Raw genomic sequence first — 24,247 nt, 5'->3', positions numbered from 1 at the left:
CCGATCCTGTTGGATTCTGCTGTTGGATGCATTTTGACTCGGGTCTTACTCTTTGTGTGTGTCTATGTTATGGCAGCTCAGGACATTTGAGTTGAATTTCATATGGTGCTTTGTATGGCAAAACCAAATTTTATTCTTACAATAAACCGCCTTTTTGAAGATGGAAGGTTTTCATACCGCAGCAGCATTCTGCTATTGTCAGATGTTTCTGTCAAACAGAAATTAGCTTTGTGTCGAATGTTGTCAAATGCTAGACTGTCTTTTGTCACTGCAAATGCCAGCAGATAACCAACAAATGGCGCAGTGCTATCATGTCCCCTGTAGTGAGTGCTCACAACTGGCAGATGACATTGAGACAATCATGGTCTTTGGTCCCCAGAGAGGGTGACGTCAGTGTCAACATCAGCGAGAGAGCGGGTGTCTGAGACCTTCTTAGTAATCTCTGTACACACAAGGCTCAGATAGGGCTCCCCACGGTGCTGCCCAGACTCCCCAGACTGTGGATTTAATTAAACAGTGTGAAATTAATTAATCAGCAGGGTGGCAGGTAAAAGGACTTCTCACTGGAACTGCTCACACGACCAAGACAAGCATTTCATGTGTGCTGACAGTTATTAATTTGCTGTATGTTTTATTATGGTTTGTGATTCTATATAGAGATGCTGAAATTCTGGGAGATTAAAAGGCTTGGCATGGGAAAAAAGTCATGCAAATTATCAAAATAACAGCTCCCGAAAATCAAAGTGTAAACCTGTGTTTGATCTGTTCTATCAATTAATTAAAAATTTCAGTTCTGTATAATAATGTGGTGCAAATTAGATGGAAATGAGATAAAATATTCATTTAGTTATCTGGGGAATCTGCCTGGAGGGCTTTTTAGTCTTCAGTCTGGCTCAAAATGCTGTCCATATGGCAATTATGTACAGTAGTGTTGCAGGAGGATTGGTCTGATGCCTACTGGCAGAGAGGAGTCTGCCTGTGACAAACTGCTGCTAGGATCTGATGTGAGTTGAGGGAGATAATGAGGCTGTTGTAAGCCTTAAGTATAGAGCCTGCCCCCGGGGTGGCATATCTAAGCGCTCAGGCTCCCTCATTGTTGCACGTGCTGCTGAGGATTAAAAACACATTTACTTTATTCTCCATAAACTTTGTCAGTACTTCCAGCAACTCTTTGGACAACTTCTGCTTTCATGTTGCAAGCTTCTTGACATTTCTGCACGATGGAGAAGCTAGTTTTTCCTAGCTTGTAGATGTGAAGTCTTGATTCTGATTCTGTGCTATCTATAGCTCTGCTTAGGCACACCCCACTACAGGATGTGTACATTCAGGTGTGCATGCTATGGTGAGTGAAGTTCTGACAAATGCAGGATTTTGATAGACAACCTTATCATATTGATCCTGCTGGCATGGGCATCCAAATTAAATTTCACCAACAGGGTAAGAAATGTGTGGTATAGATGAAGTAGTGTATCATTTATGTTTGTCCATGAGGGTGATTATCCAAAACGTCCTCTAAGAAAATCCATGCCTGCTGTGTTGTAAAGATAACCGCCCTGCTCTAGTGAGGCATTCCCTGGCGTCCACTGCAGTTTGGAAACACCAACCACAGTAACTCTCTACATGCATGTCACCGTGAAAGCAATCACAGTGTAAAGTCCACTATTGTGTCCAGTTTTCACCTACACTGCAGCCTACACAGGTTTCATATTCAAGAGAAATGAGGACACTATGCAACCAAGTGCAATACAAGGAAAGAAAAAGTAGCATACAACCTGCAGTGCATGCAGAGCAATAATAGTGACACCCAGGAGAATTGGCACTGTTTCATTAGATATAAGTGTATTTCGCTGAATGCAAGCAGGTCTATAGAAAATATTTACAGTTTTAACTTACTGAAATAAACAAGGCAAACTTCCTTGTACAAAAACCAGCAGGCATTTAATTAATGGCCATTTGGGACTTGCATACTAAATAAGAGAGAGAGAGAGAGAGAGAGAGAGAGAGAGAGAGAGAGAGAGAAGCCACTTCAGCCTATGGCAGGGAAACTTCAGAGAGACCTGCAAACAGCAGGCAGAGTCAGACTACTGGGCAGAGCTGCAAGTGGTCACTCAACCATGGGATTAAAAAGCATTTAAGCCTTGTACCAAAGCCCCCCCCCACCCCCCCAACACCCCTCCCCTTCCCCCACCCATGCTCTTTCTGACCATTCTGGAGAAAAGAAAAGACAAATGTTCGGTGCCTGTGTTGATATTGCCAGTGCAAAACTCAGTGGGTTACAGGTTTTTCTCGATGCCAGCAACAATAAAAGTATTTCAGTGCTCTCTTGCAGAAAAACATAATGAGCTGGCCTAAAAGGGTTTCTGTGTTCTGGTTAAGGTGCAAAACGGACTGTCACTACTGCTTATTCGATTCATGTCTGAATGTAATGGCAAACATGCAATCAAATGTAGGGCGTGCTTTCTAGAGTGGTTCACTTCACACTTCTAATGCCTCCCAGGCAACAACGGGCAGATTTTGACAGGCCATCCATGTATTCATAGGGCGCTCCAGTGAATGCAGAGGCTTGATTAGCAGAACTCCATGTCTGAAAATAAATCACCAACTAAGGTATCTCTATTGTATTGTGTTGTGAGAGCTGGTGCCAAGAGAATGTTGGTGAAAAACCTTTTGATTTTGTGGTCTTGCAAATTCACCAGAGCTCCACTGCACCCTGCCTGCCTCCTTGTTTTGATGGGCAATGATGAAAGCACAGGTGGATGCGAGAAAACCGGGCAGAGCTTCCCTCCCTTGGCTGCTGTGGACTCCTCGTCTGTGGTTTCCCATTAGCACAGGAGTGGAGGTTTGCAGTCTGGCTGCTGGGCACAGCGGGTCAGTGCTCACAAAGCTCTGTTTGTTCCCTGGCCTGCAGGGCTCCCAGGGTAAGCTTGGCTCCAGAGGGGAGACAAACAAAAAGGCGCCACTGTCTCACACACTGAAGCTGCTCTTCCAACACATTCGTCTTTTCTACTCAACGGGGGTACATTTCTCTTCTTAGGAGAGGAATGGCAAAAGGAAACAAGTTTTTTAGAAACAGGGCCCGAGGATAACAAAACTGCTGTTGTTCTGAGCAATGTATTTTTTCTCAGTTTAAATGGCATTTTTGAGTTGTTGCTTGTGGTAATATATTTTTTCTTTTTCCTTTGAGTTTTTCATCTCCTTTTGTCTAGCTTAGAGTCAGAGCTCTTTGTCTTGTGCTGCTCTACCAACATATCCAGGGTGGAGCACTGGGAAACGGCTGACAGCAACAGGCATATAGTATTTCATATTTAAGTTTCAATTACATTTACAAAGCTTATAGATTATATATGGTCTTGTTGAACTTCAGCTGGTGCAACTAAGATACAATGAGGTCTGAAATCCTCAATTAATAATTTCATGGTACCTCTTACTTTCATATACACTGTCTGACTGTGATTTCTAAAGATGAAATAAAGTGCAGAATACTCTTACACCCACTGTCAGGTCAGACATTCAATGTGGTGCTGCAATCTGCAGTCCAAGTATAACTCCATTATTGAGGGGACTTTAAAATGGGAGCCGTGTGACACACAGCGGGTTGATTTAGTTTAATGACCATGACAGTGACAGCGCTGTGATGGAAATTGGACTCCCCCTGCAAATTTACATCACTTCAGGGTACTTGGGGCTCTTTTAGCGGCTGCACTCCAGAGCACGAGCCATCAGGAGGTCCTGGATATGTCATGCTTGTCACCTTCCTTTAAGTGCATCTGCAGACGTGGGAGAGGGATTAATATTATATAGCCTACGGAGGCACAGAGGCCGTCTTATCAGCACTGCAGATGTGATAAGCACCTCTACCCCCATGAAAACCAGGAAAGATCTCCAAGCAAAGAGACAAGCATCTCTTTGTGTTGTTTCCTCACACTGCTTCAGAGTTTCAATGCTGCTTTAGCGGCAGATATGGTGCAATTTCACATCTGTTGTAATTTGATGTGCCTGGATCACCCTCTGTGAAATCGTCTTGATCGCAACGTGGCTCCTTTCAATTATTTAGAAAGTTGGCATATGGCTTTAGAGATAGTAATCTGATTTCTTTTGATTTTGAAACATTCAGAATAGCCTACACCATAAGCCCCAATAACGGCAGTGCAAAAAAAAAAAAGACCTGACTCTGTGATCATGTTATCCGGTTGCTTAGCATCCATACTCTTCTGTCTTTTTTTAAAATTGTATTTATTTATTTCATTAAAATGCCACTTTTATGGAAATATTTTCCACCGTTGCCGTGACACTCATCTCACATTAGTTCACATCAATGCAGATGTCAGTGTGCACAAATTACATTGCCCTCAAACTGATCCTGGACTGTGAATGGGAGTTATGGCAACCATTGCTGTCACTTCAGTTTTATCAGAAAAGGACCCAGTGGGACCATGGAAACAACATGTGACAGAATAAATTCATCTACATCAAAGCCAACATATACTGTAATTAGAATTTATTGAAGACGATTCAGTCAGAAAAGGTACATAATCTGCTGAGCCTCTGAATTCAGTCCCATACCTTCCTTTACATACAGTGCAGTGCATTAAGCTTTGATATATCATAATGTAAAAATATGAATGCTTTCATTCATAAATCAAAATCTACAAACAGCATTATTGCATATAATGTGTTCATTTTTATTTTTTTTTCTTAAGAAATAGTGCATGCCTACAAAGAAAATGTACCTGTTTATATGCAAAATGTTTCCTCAGGAGTCCAGCTGAAAATGTGTCTTAGCTGGCATATTCTTAGTAAATCATACAGCATGGTCTGCATTTCATGCTAACAGGCATAGCTTGCTGGCAGCAGGAAGTATTTACAACCCAACTTACAAAATAAATATCTGCATATAAATACACCTACATTGCTTAAGGAGCTGAAAGTTTAGAGACCTTTGGCATCTTTGGTAAAAATTGATATGTTCTTTCACGAATGCAATGTGTTTTTTCACACAACACCTAATATGCGTGCCACCCACCAGCGGCAAGGCAAAATCACTCGGCAAGCTACCTGGCATCCTCTGTAGTTGTAAGGCCAAGGCCAGTGGCCACGAAGGGGCTCGCATATTCTCTGACAGTGGGTGTAGCTGCGTCGGCATTCTGAGCAGCAGATCCCCAGGTGGTCTAGCATGGGGTCAAAGGTCATGGCGCCTTCCTCTCCCGCCTCTCCCCTGCGCTGTAGATTGGGAGCAACGTTAATTTTGTAGACACATCTTTTTCTTTTGCGATGCTTAATTCATATTCATTTGAAATTACACTGTTTTCAAACTTCTCATCCTCCCAAACATGACACCCCGGTTCCCTTAAGCAAAGTGAATTTTTATGACTGGTGGGAGTCTTTCACTTCAGTTCACAAGCTCATAAACACGGAATGGCAGCTATCACCCTAGTGACCTGTATTTACAGCTACTAATACGACACCTACTCAACAGCAGCACCACAGCTGACAGAGGGACTAAATGTAGGTTAGCAAATTCCCAATCATGTACTTATTTCTATGAGATTCCATTCTTTATAAGGCTGGAAACCCAAGTATGGAGTTCTGAACTCATCCGTAAAGGTGTTTATAAAACGGGGAGACTTTAATTCATAATGTTACTTTAAGGGTTGCTTTAGGGCTCTGTTTTTCATTTCATATGCCTCTGGATAGTTCATCTAAAATTCAGCAGCTTGTTTATCATAAACAGCATTGTGGTCAAAGTCGGTACTCACATGATAGGGGTTTTCGGGATTATACGCTGACCCCGCAGTTGACTGAGCCCCCTCCTCTTCTTCCACAGCTCTGGAGGTGTCATCCTCCGAATGACTCACCGTGTTCCTCTCCTCAGCAGCTGCCTCAAACTCCTCCATGTTAAACTGCCGTTTGGCTCGCTGTGTGTCTCTTTTTCTCCTCTCCCCATCTGTTACAGCAGCCACAGGAGGCATGGGTATTGGGTCAACATCCACAAGACGCCATACATGTCCTCAGAGCTCAATCCTACATAGCGAGGACTGTCTCAGTTGTCCTGAATAATTGAATTAGCTGCAGTGATATCAAGCAGCCTTGCATATTTCAAGATCATTCTTTTTTAATGCCAGACCGGAGCCTTTTTTTGTGTAAGTCTCCAAATGTAGCGTTTGCTCAAGATGTTAATATGTCTCACTAACTTCTCAGACAAGGCAGTAAATTGTAAAAGTGTGTAAATATCATACGAGATGCCATGTACCCTGATAAAGTGGATTACCAGGACAGGACAATCATAACCAGGTTATAAATAAATAGTTACAAATGTACAATCATTCAAATGGAACACATGCAGTATGATATTCGGTAAGTTTCTCTCGACTCTATGGAATGGTATGAATGAATGTATTGGAGCTAGCAAGAAGTGAAGAGGGCAACCTTTAGGATAGGTAGGTTGGAGCCAGTAAATGGGCGAATCCCCACAGAGAGCCAGGATTTTGTTGCTCAGGAAACTGGTGTCCTTCAGTGGCTCGTCCGCAGCAACCCAAATCAGAAACTCCTCATCAAACTTCGCTGGCATGATTTCATCTGTCTGATAGGATCAAAGATGCTTCAAATGGCCATTCTATTTTTTATGTCTTTTCATTTATTTTGCATCAGCTTTCACTATGATTTGCTGTGACTTATTCAGATGGAAAGAAAATTACAATGTGAATAGACAGCAGAAAATTAAAAAGCAATTTGTATAGTTCTGTATGAAGCTAACTGTACCAGGTCAAACATCAGTGCCTCTTTGCTGTGAGTTCCCATGTCTGGAAGGTTGGCTTTGATTTGGGATTTTATATAGCACTTCTCTCCTCCAAAGAAACGGATTCCAGTGATTCCCTGCATCAAATCACAGAGATGCCATGTTTACACACACAAGTTTGCTACTTTGCTAAGCACACGCCAAGTCTCCGTTGAACTACTTCTGGAAGAGAAAACAAGGACAACTCACAATTTGAAAGTCATGAACCTCCACAGCTTCTTCATCTCCAGTCCCAGTTTTAAACCTCTCCAGGTTGTTATCAGAATCGATTTCCATGGAGCCCTCCTTCACCTTCCCATTGATGTTCATACTGTAATGAACATTATAAACCTGGTGGCATTCAAAGCAGAATGTTAAAATGACTCATTAGTCAAGTTATGTAAATCACAGAGTAGCAAACACAACGAGCAGTAGCCTGGTATAAATGCCTTTTGCAGATCACAGTGAGATACAGGACAGTAACCTTCAAATTGCTTATTCTCTCTGCACACTTGAATTTTTTTGTTTCTCTTAAAGAGCTGCTGTGTAGTCTCAGCACACAGGATTTGAACAGAACACCACAGGGGATAACGTTGTAGACCTTGACAGGGATGTTTGCCCTACAGGTGAGCTCATTATGACAAAAATAAATATTCCACTATGGCTAATGAGATAGTGCAGAGTTACCTGACCAAATTATTCACATGGAGTTTGAAAGATGGACTGTAGACAGAATGAAAATGCGTGCTATTTCAAGATCAGAAAATATGTTTATTGATGGGGCATTTCAATAAGCAAGATATCTCGTGTGACCTTCTCATGAATTAAGAATAATAAAAATAATAATAAAAAACCCATTTCATGCACAAAATCACAGATTGGTATGTAATCATGAGAGGATTATTTAGCCCACTTATTCCACTGTGGACCCAATTTCCTGCAAAAGTAGCCTAAAGGCCACTTGTATGCACTTTTGGGCAGGCTATCCATCACTGAAGTGGCACTATTGCTATCACAACAGAACACCTTATATAGTCAACACTTACATTTTTATCACTGGCTTTCCACAGGTAGAGAGCAGCGATGGATGCACACAACGTCAATACTGCCCCAACAATAAGAGCCGCAGCTCCAAATCTCAGGAGGCGGCCGGCTGCAGCAGAGGTCGGCGTGGTCGGCGAGCTGTAAGCCTTCACAAAGTTCAGAAAGCAAGAAAGTAAGAAACAACACACACCGAACAAGGACAAGGGCAAGACTGTCACTTTCCTGTAAACCTTCAGAGCTCAGAAAGTCTTCTTCCTAATTTACATCTTATGAATTGCCCGTTTTATTTCTAAATGAAATGGTTATCTTACCGGAGGCATGCAGTGTTCAAAACAGTCAGATCCATTGGAGGCATTTTGGGTTTTTTCCTCAGTCTCTCTCATCATGTCCTCATGAAGCCCGAATTTCCTCCACTGTTGCCTCTCTCTGGTGAATCAGGTTGCCCACCAGAAGACTATTTAGTGTTTGAGTGTGAGTGACGTGCCACTGACGCAAAGTAAATTCTTCAGCTCATTGTTACCTGTAGGTCCAGGTAGCCTAAAGCAAGGTAGCCAGCCTGACTGAAATCATATTTTTGATGCAGGTTTGATCCATCTCTGTAGTTTTCAAGCACGGTCTCTTCAGAGATTGTCTGGTGTCATGTGTACAGGCAGTGATGCAGTGGTAAGAAGTCAGTGATCAGTCATAAAGCAAACATTCACCAATATATCAGCTATATCAGCTATGCTCTCAGACAAGCATTCATTTATGCTTTTCCTTAAATTACCATGTATTCTTTGTAAAACTTATACTAGTTTTATGCTAGTTGGGATGATGTGTACTATGAATTTAAGTCCTGAAGATTAATGTCAGGCTAAATAGATAGGTGAACTACATTGGCATTGGTTTACCCCCCACTTCATCCCTGGTTACAGATGTAAATGGATTGAACAGCTTGCACTACCTGCAGTCAAACCTATAAGTGTGTCTGCCTAGATGACCACATTCCTGCAATTTAGAACTGCTGTTTGTGAACACACTCTTGCTGGCACACAGACAGACAGCACAGACACACACGCACGCACAAAAGCCGCACATAACCCTTGTCTGATTATGCATTTTCTGATTTGACAACAGGAGGGACGTGATCTCTCGGTCGAGGTTACTTGCTCCTTATCATAACTTAACAAGAAGGTGAACGTAGAGCAAAAGAGATTGGAATATGTGCTGCCACTGTTGCTTAGAAACAGATTGAACCACATTTTTTTGATAATTGGTAAGCTGGGAGGCAATCAGAAAGGTGAAGGGATTCTTTGACCCTTGAAAAATATGTAATTGTAAGAGCATTTGATCAGCTATGCAGAATTTGCATGCAAATTAAGCCAGCACTGTAATTACATTGTTTTGTACCTTGTAAAGAATATGACATTGGCTTGTGTTTCCCATCATTTTAGGTATGATCGCTGGAGGACCACATTGTATTTACTGTGGCTTATAAGCCCTTAAGGCAAATTAAACGTGTTCAGCTGGCTAATTGAGGTTATTCTGTGTGCTTTATGAATATTTTCTGAGGACAATAGGTTGTTCTCTGCCCATAAGATTTCATTTAAGAGTCCTGTAAGCCCACATAGCTAATTTCTAAAACTGTTGCTATATGCAATACTCTATTTTAACAGCAGAACAATAATATTTTTTCTTTTAAATATTTATTTGTGCAACAATGTGACAAAATCTACCACAAACATGGTAATCTTTGATATTGATTGTTTTCCACTTCAGAAAGGCCCCCTTGAGCCTAAATGTCCATAGGTCATGCCCCTTTAATAGTAACACATGCTCTTGAAAATTAATAATAAAATTCCTCTTTACATTGAATCATTATGAAAAATATATTATTAATGTACAAAATCTTGCATATTACACATAATACAATGAACAGTCATACATGAGCCTATATAAGAGACAATAGACATACAAAACACTGCAACAATCCAACATGGAGTCAATTAAGATAAAAGTACTATACAGTATAAAGATGAATTCCCTTTTGACGAGTTTTTGATCATTCATTTAAGTTCTTTTAGGAGTGTGTATACTCTGGAATGGACATCTCATCTGTTTCCTGTATCCTGGCCGGGGTCGGCGGACCCACAAGTATATAATCAAACTCCTGGTGTTGAACTTTTTCGTACACACTTTGCAGACCGTTGGTTTTGGGTATGTGAGCTGGATAGTAATTTTCCCTCCTGGTGTCTCGCGGAAGTGAAGCTGTCTTTGAGAATGTGGACAGATGTGGTCCGATGGCCAGGCTTGTGTTGGGCCTTGTAGCCGACGGGCTCCAGCAGCGGTCGGAGTGGCCCAAGACCTTGCACTCGCTTGTACATGCCCAAAGACCTGTGGAAACATCAGAGGGCAGTATGAATACACAAGCTGCGTCACCTGCTCAAGGGTGTCTGATGTTGGAACACCCCAGTGACCCCCAGTGGCCCCAGGCTACATCACTGATATCCACTGTATCAGAAGATGGATTGTTGTAACTGGGTACAATACATTTGAAATATGCAGATTTTATGCCATTATTAAAACGTGAATAATCCTAGGAAGCATCAAGAATATGTGTCAAATTGGCGCATGGATTTAATCCTTTATGTCATTTAGGCCTGTGTGGTCTCACTATGAGCTGTGAATCTATTTGTGTTTATTTTACTCCATTTTTATTTATTGTTATGAATTTGTGTGGCACTCACTGTTTGTTGGTGGGGAGTCCTTTTTGTGCACATCTCCACTTATGTCAGAATCGCTGTCATTGAAGTCACTGTCTCCTTTGCCACTGTCCTTCCCACTGATCTGCGGATCCCTTGCTGAGATTGTTGTGAATGAATTACCCTTCCAAATTGTTATTGGCCTGACAGTTTCTTTTCCATATCCCGGTAGTGTAGAGTAACCCTGCAAGAGTACAAACACATCCGCACAAAATTTGAGTCAGGGGGATGCAAAAGACAATAACAAAACCAGTATGAGAGAATCTTTAAATCACTCAAACATAATTACTTACCTTCAGTTTACCCTCCATCATTCTGCTGTTTGACTCAAAGATGCCTGCTGGTGGTCTGCCATCTTCACAGCCTGTCTCTATTGTGTTGCTGCTGGCCAATGGGGATTTCTCTGGAAATGGATGGGCATCAAACACTTTGCCTTTGTGGTTGGTAATCAATGAATCAATATGACCACTTTCCACTTTCTCCACATTTGGTATGTCTTCTTTTTCATCATATCCTCCCTCCCTTGTCTCTTTTTTTCGGCGACTGCAAATGGTTGTGATGAGAATGATAGCCAGTAGGAGGAGGGAGCAGCTCCCTGCCAGGACAATGATTATGGCTATGGACATGTCCCATTCAAAGAGCTCCTCGCTGCCATTTTGAGCCAAGGACGGCATGCTAGGTACAGTGCCTTCTATAAAACTGAAGTGTATAATGGCTGTGGAGGTCAGAGCAGGTGATCCATTGTCGCTGACTGAGACTGTGACTTTGGCAGTGTCTGTGAGATCGTACGTCAGCTGACGACTCACATGCACCTTCCCCGTGGCTTTGTTGATAGAAAAGCCCAGGTGTCCCCCCTCAGTGATTCTGTAGGACAGCTGTGCATTTATGCCTTCATCAGCATCTGTGGCCTTTATCTGGGTTACCACATAACCTGCAGGTGCATCTTTGGGCAGGAAAACCTCAGCAGATCCTTTGTAAAGAACTGGCTCTATGATGGAAGGTTGGTTGTCATTCTGATCAACTATTTTTAGCCTGATGACAGCGCTGCTCTGCAGCTGTGGTGACCCCCCATCACTTGCTTGGATGTGTATCTCTAGCAGTTTCATGACTTCATAATTAAAACTTCTTAATGCATATATGGCGCCAGACACTGAATTTAGAGATACAAACGTGTTCACAGGAGACCCCATGATAACACCGTCTAAAAGTCTGTATGTGATTTTTCCATTGTTCCCCAAATCCGCGTCTTTGGCCTCAACTATTGTGATATATGCGCCCGGTGCATTGTTCTCCTCCACGGAAACTTCATAGATGGCTTTACTAAAGTGAGGGGCGTTGTCATTCTCGTCGCTCAGTCTAATGGTGTACTGTGTGATCTTTCTCAGCGGAGGTGACCCAAAATCCTCAGCCATCACTGTCAAGTTATACTCGCTAATTTTCTCCCTGTCTAGAGCTGCCGCCGTAACTATCATGTAGCTGTCCTCGTAGGCTTGCTGAAGTTTGAAATGGTCGTGGCCGTATAATGTGCAGTGGACCTGGCTGTTGACGCCCGAGTCCCTGTCCAAGGTGCTGATCAGAGCCACTAGGCTGTCCTTGTCTGCTGCCTCGCTGATGTATGCAATGCCTGTTGTGATGGAGGTCATCGGGGTGATACTGATTTCTGGGGCATTGTCATTAACGTCTTTGACATGAATTATGATTTTGCAGACGGAGGGGGTCGGGTTGGGTCCCAGATCAGTCGCCTGCACGTCTAGCTCATAGGTTTTTTTGTCCTCGAAATCCACCGGGCTCTTGAGCATCAGGCGACCTGATTTATTATCCACTTCGAAAAGTTCTCGGATCTCAAGAGAAACCTGTTTTCCGAATCCATAGACGACCTCTCCATTTAAACCCTCATCAGCATCAATTGCGTTCAAGTCCAATATAACCGTGCCGACCGGCGCATCCTCCGGCAAACTAACTGAGAAACTATTCTGGTCGAAAATGGGACTATTGTCATTGAAGTCAGTCACTTTGATAGTTATCTTTGTTGACCCCGATCTGTATGGGTTGCCTCCGTCTGTGGCAACCAGCTCCACCGTGTATGATGACTGAGTCTCCCTGTCTAGCTCTTTCATTAGCACCAATTCCGCATATTTAACCCCATCCGCTCTCAAGAGCACATCAATGGAAAAATGACTGTTGACAGAAATTTGATAGCTTTGGATGTAGTTTGACCCGACATCAGCGTCCACAGCTGGGTCTAGAGGAATACGGGACCCCACTGCTGCATTCTCCGAGATCTCCACTATAGATTCCTTGTTTGGAAACTCTGGAGAGTTGTCATTGATGTCCTTTATTTCCACCTCAACGTGAATCAATTTGTACCGATCTTTTGAGAAATTTACCACGTCAAAAGTAATGAGACACTGTAGAGTGTGCCTGCAGATTCTCTCCCTGTCAATTCGTTCCCCGACAGTGAGTTCCCCGTCGCTTTCTCTTACCCTGATGAATGAATCATTGAATTGTTTCATCATCCTGAAATTGGTCTTGGAGGAATGAGACAGACTCAAGGACATGTCCTTGGCAAGGTTTCCGATGACTGTACCTGGTCCGTCCTCCTCCGTGGTCTGGTATCGTATAGTATTTCCCTCTGACTGAGCCAGTGAAACAAATAATATTTGCTGAATTGAAGATATAACAATCCACCAGTGCCAACCGATTAATTTGGCTCGCATCATCTTCGGAGTTATCTTGTCTTCAGTAAGCAGCCTCACTCTCGCTGAACAGATAAGACCAGTTCACCTGCGGAGTGAGCTCTCCATACAGCACCCGCGTTTATCAACTGAACTGTGCTGAAAGTGAAAGTTACTTGCTCATTGCGCGCAGCCAGTCAGATACGCTTGTTGCCTCGCCTTCAACACAGCTCAAAATTCTGCAGTGGCGGGGTTTATACAGCTCCTCATGCTAATGAGACGAAGTGTGACCAATCCCTCGCTTTAGAATTAAAAATAGGCCTTATGAAAAACCTCTAAGCCTGTTTTGAGAGTGCATATAGAAGGAAGTTGCAAAATAGAAAAGGGGGAAAAAAAGATATGCCATTGCTTGGAGTTAGTTTCTGCAGTGTTTATCATCTTATTACAGCCATTACGGAGTGATGGTTTTATTTTGCAAAAGCCTATTTTCTTCTCTTTTTTTTTGCTATTTAATTATTGCCTATATTGGACGTGCGTGCGCGTGTGCGTGTGCGCGTGTGTATGTGTGCATGTACATGCAGGGCCGGTCCATTTTTTTCGGTGCACTGAGCAAGATTTTGGTGGAGGCACCCCTCAGTCGAAAACAGGCTAATTCAAGCCTCATTATCAGTACAGACAGATAGGCTGAAAGTACATAAAGCCCTTTTGGATCATTTTCTGATAACAATACCTTGTCGGGTTTACTTCTGATTTTTGGATAGCCTAGCCTGGGTAGGGCTATACATTCTTGGAAAAATGTCAAAATCTGTAATATTATTTAAGATCTCAAAACTGTAACGTCTTGGTAAAGTGTATATCTTGGCTATATCTCCTTAGTGTTTCTCACAGGTAAAACTATTTCACTGGGAAATTCTCAGATCACAACAAGCTGACAAAGACAGTGTTCTTTAGGCAAAAAAAAAAATAGGATATGAAATGGGGGAGAGGCACTGCTTAGAGTTTCCCTGAGAGCATTGTCATCTGACAAGCATGTAACCTCAAATTAGAGATTGAGTAGGAGTTAATCTTTCCATTGATAACAAATCTTGTGCTGATTTTTGGAATTCAAAATCAATTCCAGGTCAGGACACATGAAATCATTATTTCTACCTCACATCTAGTTTCTCCACTGGCTTACTGCATGGGAGCCACAGGCAATCACATACAGAGACCATTATGCAGATATTTATCTCACCAGGGTTTTGACTCTAAATTTATATTTTCCAAAAAAAAATAAAGATATATCTTATTATGGACTTCGAATCCCATTAGGTTCCACCTATATTCAGTGTAATATTTCAAGTATAATCCATCTATGTAATGTGTACCTTTGCATGTACAGGATAACAGAATACAGGAAATATTCTGTATATGTTATGAAGTATTTGTAAGAGTTGGCAGAGGCAAATGCCATGTCCCATTTAGAGGAGACTGGGTAAGCTCACATCACAAATTTATGAAGCTCACATATGATATACCAATATTTGTCAGGATATATGCTGACCATGCAAACACCAGATCTTGTTTACCGGATATGATTTTTGTTTGGTTTTGGTCGTATAAATTCTGTTTCATTGGGAACATTCACAAAATTCTGTTCATTCACATATATATTTGACCTTAAGCGGAATCTGATTTAGAACACTGTGTGCATGTAAACAAACGCAAAAACATATTCCTTTAAGATATTCTGTCATACCTCTAATGCAGTCTGTTAGATTTGATAGTGTGAGTGTTTTTTTTCCCCAGTATGCATTATGTTTCGCTGTTCTTTGTTCTGCTCTAGTGTGGACTAAATGGTGTAGAGTGCTACTGAGAAACACAGAGTAAAACTATAACTGTACATAACGTTGTGCATCAGGATAGAAATGGCTAATTTGGGGGCTATTTTGCAATTGATTTCTGAGGAGGAGATCCCATTTGATAACCTCTCAATTCTCCATCTGTATCTTAATGGAAAGTGCAAGAAGGAAGAGAGATTTTGCTCAGAAACGCAATTCATTAGTCAACCATGTAGTCAACCGTATACTGCGGTAAACAGCAATAATAATCTGAAACAATAACAGTAACTATAGCAATAATGATATGAAACATTCTGAAAAGCCCATAGAGACACATTCAAATGGAAGAGGCTGTAAACAACAATCATAGGCAGCCAATTTAATAAGCTTTCCAACAAATGGAGACAACAATTGTGACAAATTTGTTTTGTTTCTTAAAACAAAAGTTATCACACTGTGGAATTATACTATGTTTGGACAACTTTTTGCAATAACAGAACATACATTTCAAATTGTTCCAGGCAAAGGATATAATTGACTTTTGTTCTTCTAATCTTCTAATCTGATCTTCACCAAGGGTGCCAATATTTCTGAAGCCCACTGAATGAAACTATTCATCTGTGTTTGAGTCAGTGCAATAATTTAGGATGATGAACAAGATAATTTTATTGTGATTACTGTAACTTTGGCTATGTCTGTTTTCTAGCTTTACTATTTGTCCTACAGTAATCTACTTAAATAAATCTATCCAAACCCAATCTAATAGTTAACCCCCTGTCAGTTTGTTGTCTGTTGATATAGAGACTATATGTATATACTGTAAGTACAATGTTAATCACCAGCGTTTTAGAGGTCAAAATCATCAGCTATGATACAAATGTGGAGACTGCATTTTAACCCAGACTGCATTTGCTATTCACACATTTCCTGACTTTATAGGTGTGATTCAACACCCAGATCTTGCTGCGTTTCTAGTCCAATATATAGTGTGCAAAGTGTAAAGATACAGTATGTGGTGGACGGGTGTGAGGATACATGCAAGCTGGAGTTAAGTTCATACTTGAGTGTTTCAGCCTATAAGCAATTGCTCATTAAAATAAAAAATACAGCCATTGTCAACTGTTTTTGTCTCATTATTGAGTTCATTTCTTCCAATATGAAATAATTCTGATTGGGTTTTACAGTATTCATAGTAGGGCTGGGCGATATGGTTGAAATCAATATCATGATAATCATAAGGATTTTTCTCGATATCAATATATATCATATGCAATCAATATATGGTTCATATGCAAAATCACGTTAAATAATCAAATGAATGTTCATCTCATTGAACCAAATGGTGATGTTAGGTGTGGTGTCAAACAAAACAGAAATATTCAAATAATATTCCTACCATACCATAACTATTCCTACCATAGTTTTTAAGTAAAATTAGCTTGTCATCATCAATTTAGACAGCAGAAATGTGTATCACAATATCAAAATATCTTCATATCATCACGATATGATTCCACTGGAAGATGATAAACTATTAACTACTATATTGAATTATCGCCCAGCCCTAATTCATAGATTTCCAGTACAAATTACAACCTGCATTAATTAGTTTCTATATCGCTGGGTTACTTTGTTGGTTTTTTAAGGTCCCTATTCATAATTGATATTCATATTTGTACACGTAGATGTTTGGTGCAGACTTTAACCTGTGATGTCATCAAGATGCTAAACATGGAGGTGCTCCACTGAGAATAAAATTGAGAAAAAATGGTAAAGTTAATGGGGATTTTCTGTGAATAAGCATACTAGTTCAGAAGTAATAACAATAAAGCTCATTAACTCAAGCATCCACAAAATCTCCCACTCATCGTCAATCTCAGCCTCAGATTGCACATCTTGATGACATTTGAGTCTTAGCTCTGTGGTTTACAGATTTGGGAGGCAGTTGCCCATGTTCACAAATATTGATTGGACTTAAATCAATAAAAACAGGAGAAGGTGTTTTATTGACTGATATGTTCCTTAAGTGAAGTTTGAATTGAATCCAGTGTCTCACATCTATAGGGCAGAAAGCTATAGCCTACTGCTGTCTTAATCAAAATAAGGAACCAGGAGCACAATGTTATATTCACATTTGTTAGCCATGCTAATATTCTAAACAGTCTATCCCTGCCCAAGATACAGTAACTTTCGACAGGTGAAAATTATAGGAATGCTGAGGTGGCAAAAAAAAAGTATAATAGTATAATACACTTTTTTAGGCTGGAGAGACTGGAAACCAGTGGTAACGGTTCAGTCAATGTGCTGGTAAACAAGAATAAGTTATTTATTTATTTTTTTGTTCTTATTGCAGTGCAATTTAAAGGTTATTTGTTCTGTTGGCTGATTTTTCTTTTAGCGAGAACAGAGGTGATCATGGGTTCGGTGTGTGTGTGTTTCTCATTGGATTACATTAAACCAGGTCAAATGGCTGCGATGATGGATGGATTAATATAGTACAATACGGCATTAGCTTGAACTGGGACACAGAGATGTTTATGTGGATTTATGATAAGTAAATGGCTGTTTATGGTTGGGAAGAGTTATTTAGCAGATGCTTGTTTTCAATGTGATGTGTGAATTGCACTGTTCCTGATTGGGAAAAGTGGAGCTTCATTTACACATTACACTGATCTGTATTAGGATTCTGGTGATCTAAAATATGAGCTATATGTTTTTACACTGATGCATTTTCAGCTCATAGTGGCTGCTTAGAAGACTAGGCTGTTCTGTTCAGATGAGGTTATACTGTACAATTAGAGATGAAGATAACACAGAGAGCAGAATGTGATAGCTGAACAAATCTCTCTGTTCTAGTATGAGCACAAGGTGTAAAGATTTTAAAGTGAGGACTTTGTACTTCATCCCACACACTGAATCCATGCCATGTTTTCATTAAGATTTAATTTTATACCTTTTTAGCCATTTATTCAACTTTTTAATTCACAATAAAAGCAAATTCCTGTCTGATTAAATTCCTGTCTGAAACGTTTACTCCAACATCATTCACATGACACTTTTGATAGAGATGATTTGTGAATGTTGGGAACTAAACTTTCTGCATGACGAGCAACCATGATAACATTTTCATGGTTAATGTTATATTGTATAGAAATGTAATTGTGTAGAAACTAGCTATTTCCATGAAAGTTACTGGCAAATTATTCACAGCCTCAAACAGATTCGACAAGAGAGTGAAGGAGGCAGCAGACGAAAAATGTATGAGAAAAACTGTTGCAGGGAAGATATTTCAAATTTACTGTTGGCCCACAGACACAATTCCATTTTTAATGGGATTGTAAATGCATTCAGTTTCAGGGGATGCCTTTGCATTTTAAGTTCTCTAATCACTCTGGTCCATAATGTGCCCGAAGAAATGCCATGATAGTCTGCATTTGTGGAAGGCACTTAGCTTCTCATTCTTTTAAAAAGATTAGAAATCAGAGGCAAATTACACTGTGGTGGAGCTCAGCTCAACTGATTATTGCTCTAGTGGGAGATCACTTGCCTTAAAGAACTCTGTATTCCATGTCTTTAAGACTTATACGAAGCCAGACACTCTCTTTCTCTCTCTCTCTCTCTCTCTCTCTCTCTCTCTCTTTCTCCATCTCTCTGTCTGTTTCTTGTCAGTGCTGCACCAATGTTGCCATACCTAATAATATGCTTCCAAAAGCAACTCATTTTAGCATCTTTTCCATGATTACCTATGTTCTGTGTAACAAAACATGACATTTGAGTTACGTTTTAATATACATGGGTCTGACACATCAGCAAGGGCTTGCTCACACATACTGTGCTGCTGGCTGTGCAATAAACATTAAAAAAATAGAACTGTGTTGTATTTTTTGGAGTGTTTTAGTGCTTTTTTACGCAGCTTGTAACCAATCAAGTGACTGGTCAGGAGTGATTGTTTACTTTTAAGTTATCAAGAGTTTTTCTCTGAATTTGTGGGCAGTGAAAGCAGCAATCTTTCTTGCACTTGTGTGTGAACAAAGCCTGAGTATTGTTGTTTTTTTTAACCCGTTTATTGGAGTTGGGTCTCAAAGGATCTCTTTCCTCTGAAAGATTGTGGTAATGGGGTCACACTACCCTCCTACTTAGCCGAGTCCTTTGTCTTCCAGTGGTAACCATTAACATATGTTGATCTAGTATGCATAATTGCCCTATTGTTTTGTCACGACTGACACACTTCATAGAGGGTTTAACCTTGAAGTGAAAGTTGTGTTTAAACAGACTATGCAGTGACATTGTTTTTGTCAACACTTATTTTGGTGTGGTGTTCTTTGAAGCAAGGTTTACTCTCCAAGGGGAAAGATTAGACCAGTAAAAATATCTGGGAGATAATGCAAAGGGATGGCTGGGTTTTGTACCCCAGATATGAGAGGTTCTATAGATCGGCGGTTTTAGTTTAGCTTATTATGGTTGTTGAAATGCATTCATCAAAACATGCTTTTAAATACTTGGTTGAAATCCCAGATGGCCACAGATCCCATAGGCAACATCAGATCTTTTTGTTCTGAAGAAGCTCTCCGCTGATTAATTCAAACATCAAAATAAAACTCTGGTGTTTTTATATGCGAGTGTAAAGCCTCCAACGTCACATGGGGGATTCAAACCCCATCGGAAGTCTTAAACTCAGAAAGGAGCCAATGTTATGTTTTATTGATTCTTCTCTAGGAGTCTGGAGACAATAAGGCGGGTGAATATTTCATTTCTCTCTTTATGTTTGGACTGAGAGCTGTATCCCAGTGTTCAAGGTGTCTCTTCAGACATGTCCCATAGCAGACATAAACAAAGTTATTAGATGAGCAAGACAAGATTCAGAGGGAAATTCAATGCTGGGAGCTTTGGAGCGGCCCTCTGACAGTACGTTCTGGCAATTCAGACTGTCATGCTTCATTGTTCATAGGGGAAGATAGTTGTTGTTTGACTTTAAATGTTACCATAGAGTTTATACACTCACCAGTGGTGATTCTCGTTGTGCAGTATTGGGTATGTAAATGAGAATTTATGTTTTGGAATGTGGCGGTATAGCATGGGTTTTGCATATTGAATAAGGATCAACTTAGATATGTACAGTAAGTGCAACCATTGTGGAAATTTAGGTCATCTTGCTCTGGCAGTGAGATTTTCTCCCTTTATGTGTATGTGTTTAGAGGTGATAGTGTGTGTGTGTGTGTGTGTGTGTGTGTGTGTGTGTGTGTGTATGTATGGAGGGGGTGGGGGTGGGGTGGGGGGAGGGTCATACCCTTAATAGTGAGACCATCATGTCTCATAAAATGCAGATGGGGGAAACGGTCTCAGCATTTAGCTTTTTTTTGCCACAAGGGTTAATATGGCTGTTTTTCCTCTCACTGTTTTGCTGTGAGCAACATGGTGTTTGAGGCATGTGCTTCACAGGACAGGATGAGGTATAATTATGTAAATTGCATTCAAAGGAATCAGTAATAGCTCATGTGGAATGGATGTGTCAACAAGGTGTCCAGATTCAGCGTGAGAATTTGCTAATTAAACATGACACCATTTCTCTCAACACATGGTCACACAGACACACTTTGGGATAAAAATACGGTGGTGTATATTGTATTGCCAGCTGAAAGATAATCTTCTTGGAAAAATAGGCTTTCGTGTTGCTACAGCAAGGGTGAAGAATTGGTCCCTCAGTTCACCAGAGGACCATTAAACTTTGTATGTTGTTGACAGTGGTACAATGTATGTAATGAAAGTGTCTAAACTTCAAACAGCCTGTCTGTACAACAGCCTCTCTAATGCCCTGCTACACGAAAAAGAGATGATTTATTACATTGGTTATTTGTCTAGCCCACTAAATGCTTGAATTCTATTTGACAGCAAGCGTAGATAAACTACTTTGCCTGAATGTCTGAAAAGCATTGTACCTGAACAGCAAAGATTAATCCAGTCCATCAGGAAAAAAAGAAATGCATTTTCTTCTTTGTGTGTGATATCTTTCCCCAATGAAACAGTCTGTACTGGGTTATATCGAGCAGATTGTTTCTTATCTATTGTGGACTTATCAATGTGGAGAACAAGACAGAGGGGAATGGCAGTTGCGATCTGCCCCGCTCCAGTTGTAGTCAAGGCACGTGACATGCTTGAGCATTGAGACAATTAATGGAGGAGAGACAAAGTGCTTAGAGAGCTTCTGAGTGACACTTGAACAGTGGCAAGGGGTGAAAAAAATGAGTTTAGAAGTTGTTGTTTTTTTTTTTTTACTCCCTCCTCTGCTTGCGTTTGCCCAAGATGAATGGGCTTTTCAGATTTAAGAAAGTGCATGGCTGAAATACAAAGAGAGGCTCATCTATCAGCGCTGAATAGTGAGAGAAAATCCTATGGCTGTGTGGAAGCAGGATGAGGAGGGGTGGGGTGTTGGTCTCTGATTAGACCCTGGGCCAGTTCTACTCAGGGGCTTGCAGCGCAAACATCAATCCTCTCTTCTTCCACTTCAAATCCTTTGAACCACTTGAGACAATTTCTTCACTGTAAGCTCCCTTTTAAAGATTCTCTTTATCAAATGTGCCAGCATATGTGTAATTGAACATTTAATGCAACTTGGTTGTTTTTTTATGGAAAATTCTGTCTGATAAAAACAAACTCTGGGCGTAATCAATGGGAGTTTAAAAACAACATCCAGACTGCAGCTCCATCATTCAAATGTGAACTGTCAGCGGTCCAGTGAGTGAGTGAGTGAAGCTGTAGATTAGGCTGTGGGAGGGAAAAGAGGAACATTAGAAAAGGCTGTGTGGGGGCACATCAGTCTAAACATGGAATAGAGAAAATACTGATGAATTTTAAAAAGACTCCCATCCTCTCAGCACACACATGAAAAGAGCATAACCAATTAAACACAGAGAGGCATATGGAAAGCTTTTATAATGTTTCCAAGGCATCAGGATCTTAATTTTGATGCTGCTTTATGTGCATCCAGAGTATAAATTGGCCTCCCTAGTTTTCTGTAGTGATAAGAGGTAAACACCAAAATCCAATAACTGTCAGGTGAACATTAAATCAAACTGACATGTCTCTTAAAAGGTATGGCCATGAAAAATTAACTGGGGAATTTTGAGGAGACCTTAAATGTATTTTTTCACCTATCTCAGTTGGTGTGATCTCGATTTTTTCACCAGTGAATTGCTTTCGTCTGAGCTGGTTTTGAAATAAATTGGATGGCAACTGTCAGCAAAGCTTAATTCAATTACAATCAAAGCCAACCAAAGCTTATTGAATAAGAAATCCTTTATTTCAGACAAGATTTTCACAATATTTCTTTATTATTTCCTATAATAATTTAACAATAAAATATTAGGTAACACTTTATTTTACAGCCCGCTAATTACGGTGTAACTAGTTTGTAATTATGGAGTACTAATAAAATAACAATGCTCTAGTTACAGGGTAACAAAACAAGAAGTCCGGGAATTAAGGGGTAACAACTTTGTAATTGGGAGAGATTTATAAGGCAGTTATAGTGCAACTGTTTTTGCAATTACTGCATACTTAAAAAACGAATTACAGGTTACAGTAATGTAATTAGGGGGGACTAAACAAATGTTATCAGTGCTTGTTCCCTGTAGTTATGGAGTAAGTATTTAGACCCTTTTATAAAAGGATTATGAAGGTTTTTATTTTACATTTTATATTATAAAATTGACATATTTTATATTTAATCTCAACATACTGTATATTACATTCAATAAAGCTCTTGTATGTTCAATTAAGTCTGTTACTGTGTGTTGAAGTTCCATATGCTATATTGTTATAGAAATGTCACCAAACAGCTGGTCTAGGGTCTCCTCTGTATTTAACTGTATTTAATGTGGGGCATGGGAAGCTACGATTCTTCTTCTTCTTCGTTTTGTCAACAGTCTGTCTTTGGCACTGGAACTTTGAGGTCCTGTAGGTTTGACCAGTTGGATGGGTGAAAGTGTCTTTTCCAGGGTCAGACCAGACAGATCCTTGGTGTCCTTTACAGTTTCAACCACAAGACTTGGTGGAGCTTTGACCTCAACCTGGATGGCTGGAGCCTGGGACTCCTGAAGCAGGTTGGTTGTTGATCCTTCCTTAAGGAAGTGAATCAGGGTGTATTCAGCAAGAGAGATTCCAGCAGAGAGGACAGGGACTTTTGTTCCCTCGCAACATTCAGGGTGATGCAGGACGGGGACAGAGCTTTCTGTAGCGGCCTCAATCTGTGCACAAGGGCTGACCGTTTCCCTCTTGATGATAAAAGGACATTGTTCGTCCTCCTTCTCCAAGTCCTGAAGGAACAGCATCAGTTTAGAATCAGCTTTGACGATTGTCTCCCATTCATCAAGATGATCTTGAGTAGGGGCATGGTGTGCAACGCAGGCAGCCATATATGTAGAACTCACTGTTGAGGAAGCATAGATGTGCTTTTCATCAATTTCCTCCTCCAGGAGGACTGAGAGGAACTGCATCAGGTGAGAATCAATGCTGCTGACAACAGGTTCCCATTTGTCAAGCTGGTCCAGAGTCGGCCCATGCTGTGGGGAGCAGTCAACTACAAATCTAGAGAGATGTGATGAAGCGTAGAGGAGCTCCTCACCAAATCCCTCCTTCTCCAAGTCAAAGTGGAATTTGACCAGTGGCTCCCACTCATCCAGGCAGCCCAGAGTGGATCCACAGGGTGAGCAACAGTCAGCCACAAATCCAGATGTGTCACATGGGGGAGCATAGAGGTATCTCTTTCCAACTTTCTCCAGGTGGTAGTCATCATCAAAACCATTGGGGGAGTGCTGAAGCAGCCTCAATCTCTCAATGATTTTGAAGTCATCAGCCATTTGAGCCTCATGGGATGGAGCCTCAACAAGGCGGAGCAGGTTGGATTGAGCCTCAACATGCTGAGCTGGGTGGATGGATGCTCCAGCATTACCTAACGCTGTGTCTTCGGTCATGAGAGGAGACTCTTTCTCTGTGGAAAGAAGGTCTCCTTTGTCCATATCCAAGATAAGTTTGTATGCTGATGAAGCTGTGCTGGCTATTGGTTCCCATATATTGAGGCTCTCAAATCCACAAGCAGGTTTGGAGCCGAGACCAACAGCAGATTGAGGTGAAAGATCACAGTCAAGCTCAGCAGTCACTCCAGAGAAACTAGAGGCTTCAGCATAAAGATAATGC

The 24,247-nt window shown here is 40.8% G+C and overlaps 2 protein-coding genes across 2 annotated transcripts; both read right to left on the bottom strand.

Moving 5' to 3' along the window:
- Positions 1 to 4,992: 4,992 nt before the first annotated feature.
- On the bottom strand, positions 4,993 to 8,205 carry LOC139656011 (leukocyte cell-derived chemotaxin 1-like). The gene is made up of 7 exons (XM_071533476.1): positions 8,131 to 8,205; positions 7,822 to 7,965; positions 6,986 to 7,126; positions 6,760 to 6,873; positions 6,427 to 6,580; positions 5,757 to 5,944; positions 4,993 to 5,220 (listed from the first exon to the last, which is right to left on the bottom strand). The coding sequence occupies exons 1-7, from the start codon at positions 8,203 to 8,205 to the stop codon at positions 4,993 to 4,995; spliced, it is 1,044 nt and encodes a 347-aa protein (XP_071389577.1).
- A 1,673-nt stretch (positions 8,206 to 9,878) lies between these two features.
- Positions 9,879 to 23,910, bottom strand: LOC139656009 (protocadherin-8). Its single transcript, XM_071533474.1, has 5 exons — positions 23,824 to 23,910; positions 23,317 to 23,367; positions 10,854 to 13,196; positions 10,562 to 10,744; positions 9,879 to 10,214 (listed from the first exon to the last, which is right to left on the bottom strand). Exons 1-5 carry the CDS (start codon positions 23,908 to 23,910, stop codon positions 9,879 to 9,881), a joined length of 3,000 nt encoding a protein of 999 aa, XP_071389575.1.
- Between the last annotated feature and the right edge of the window lie 337 nt (positions 23,911 to 24,247).

The sequence above is a fragment of the Centroberyx affinis genome, unplaced genomic scaffold (genome assembly GCF_046629955.1).
Source record: "Centroberyx affinis isolate AG114_WGS23_722 - 3 ecotype Tasmania unplaced genomic scaffold, CSIRO-AGI_Caff_v1 ptg002370l_1, whole genome shotgun sequence".
Taxonomy (NCBI): Eukaryota; Metazoa; Chordata; class Actinopteri; order Beryciformes; family Berycidae; genus Centroberyx; species Centroberyx affinis.
This window is presented reverse-complemented; position numbering and strand designations above follow the sequence as displayed.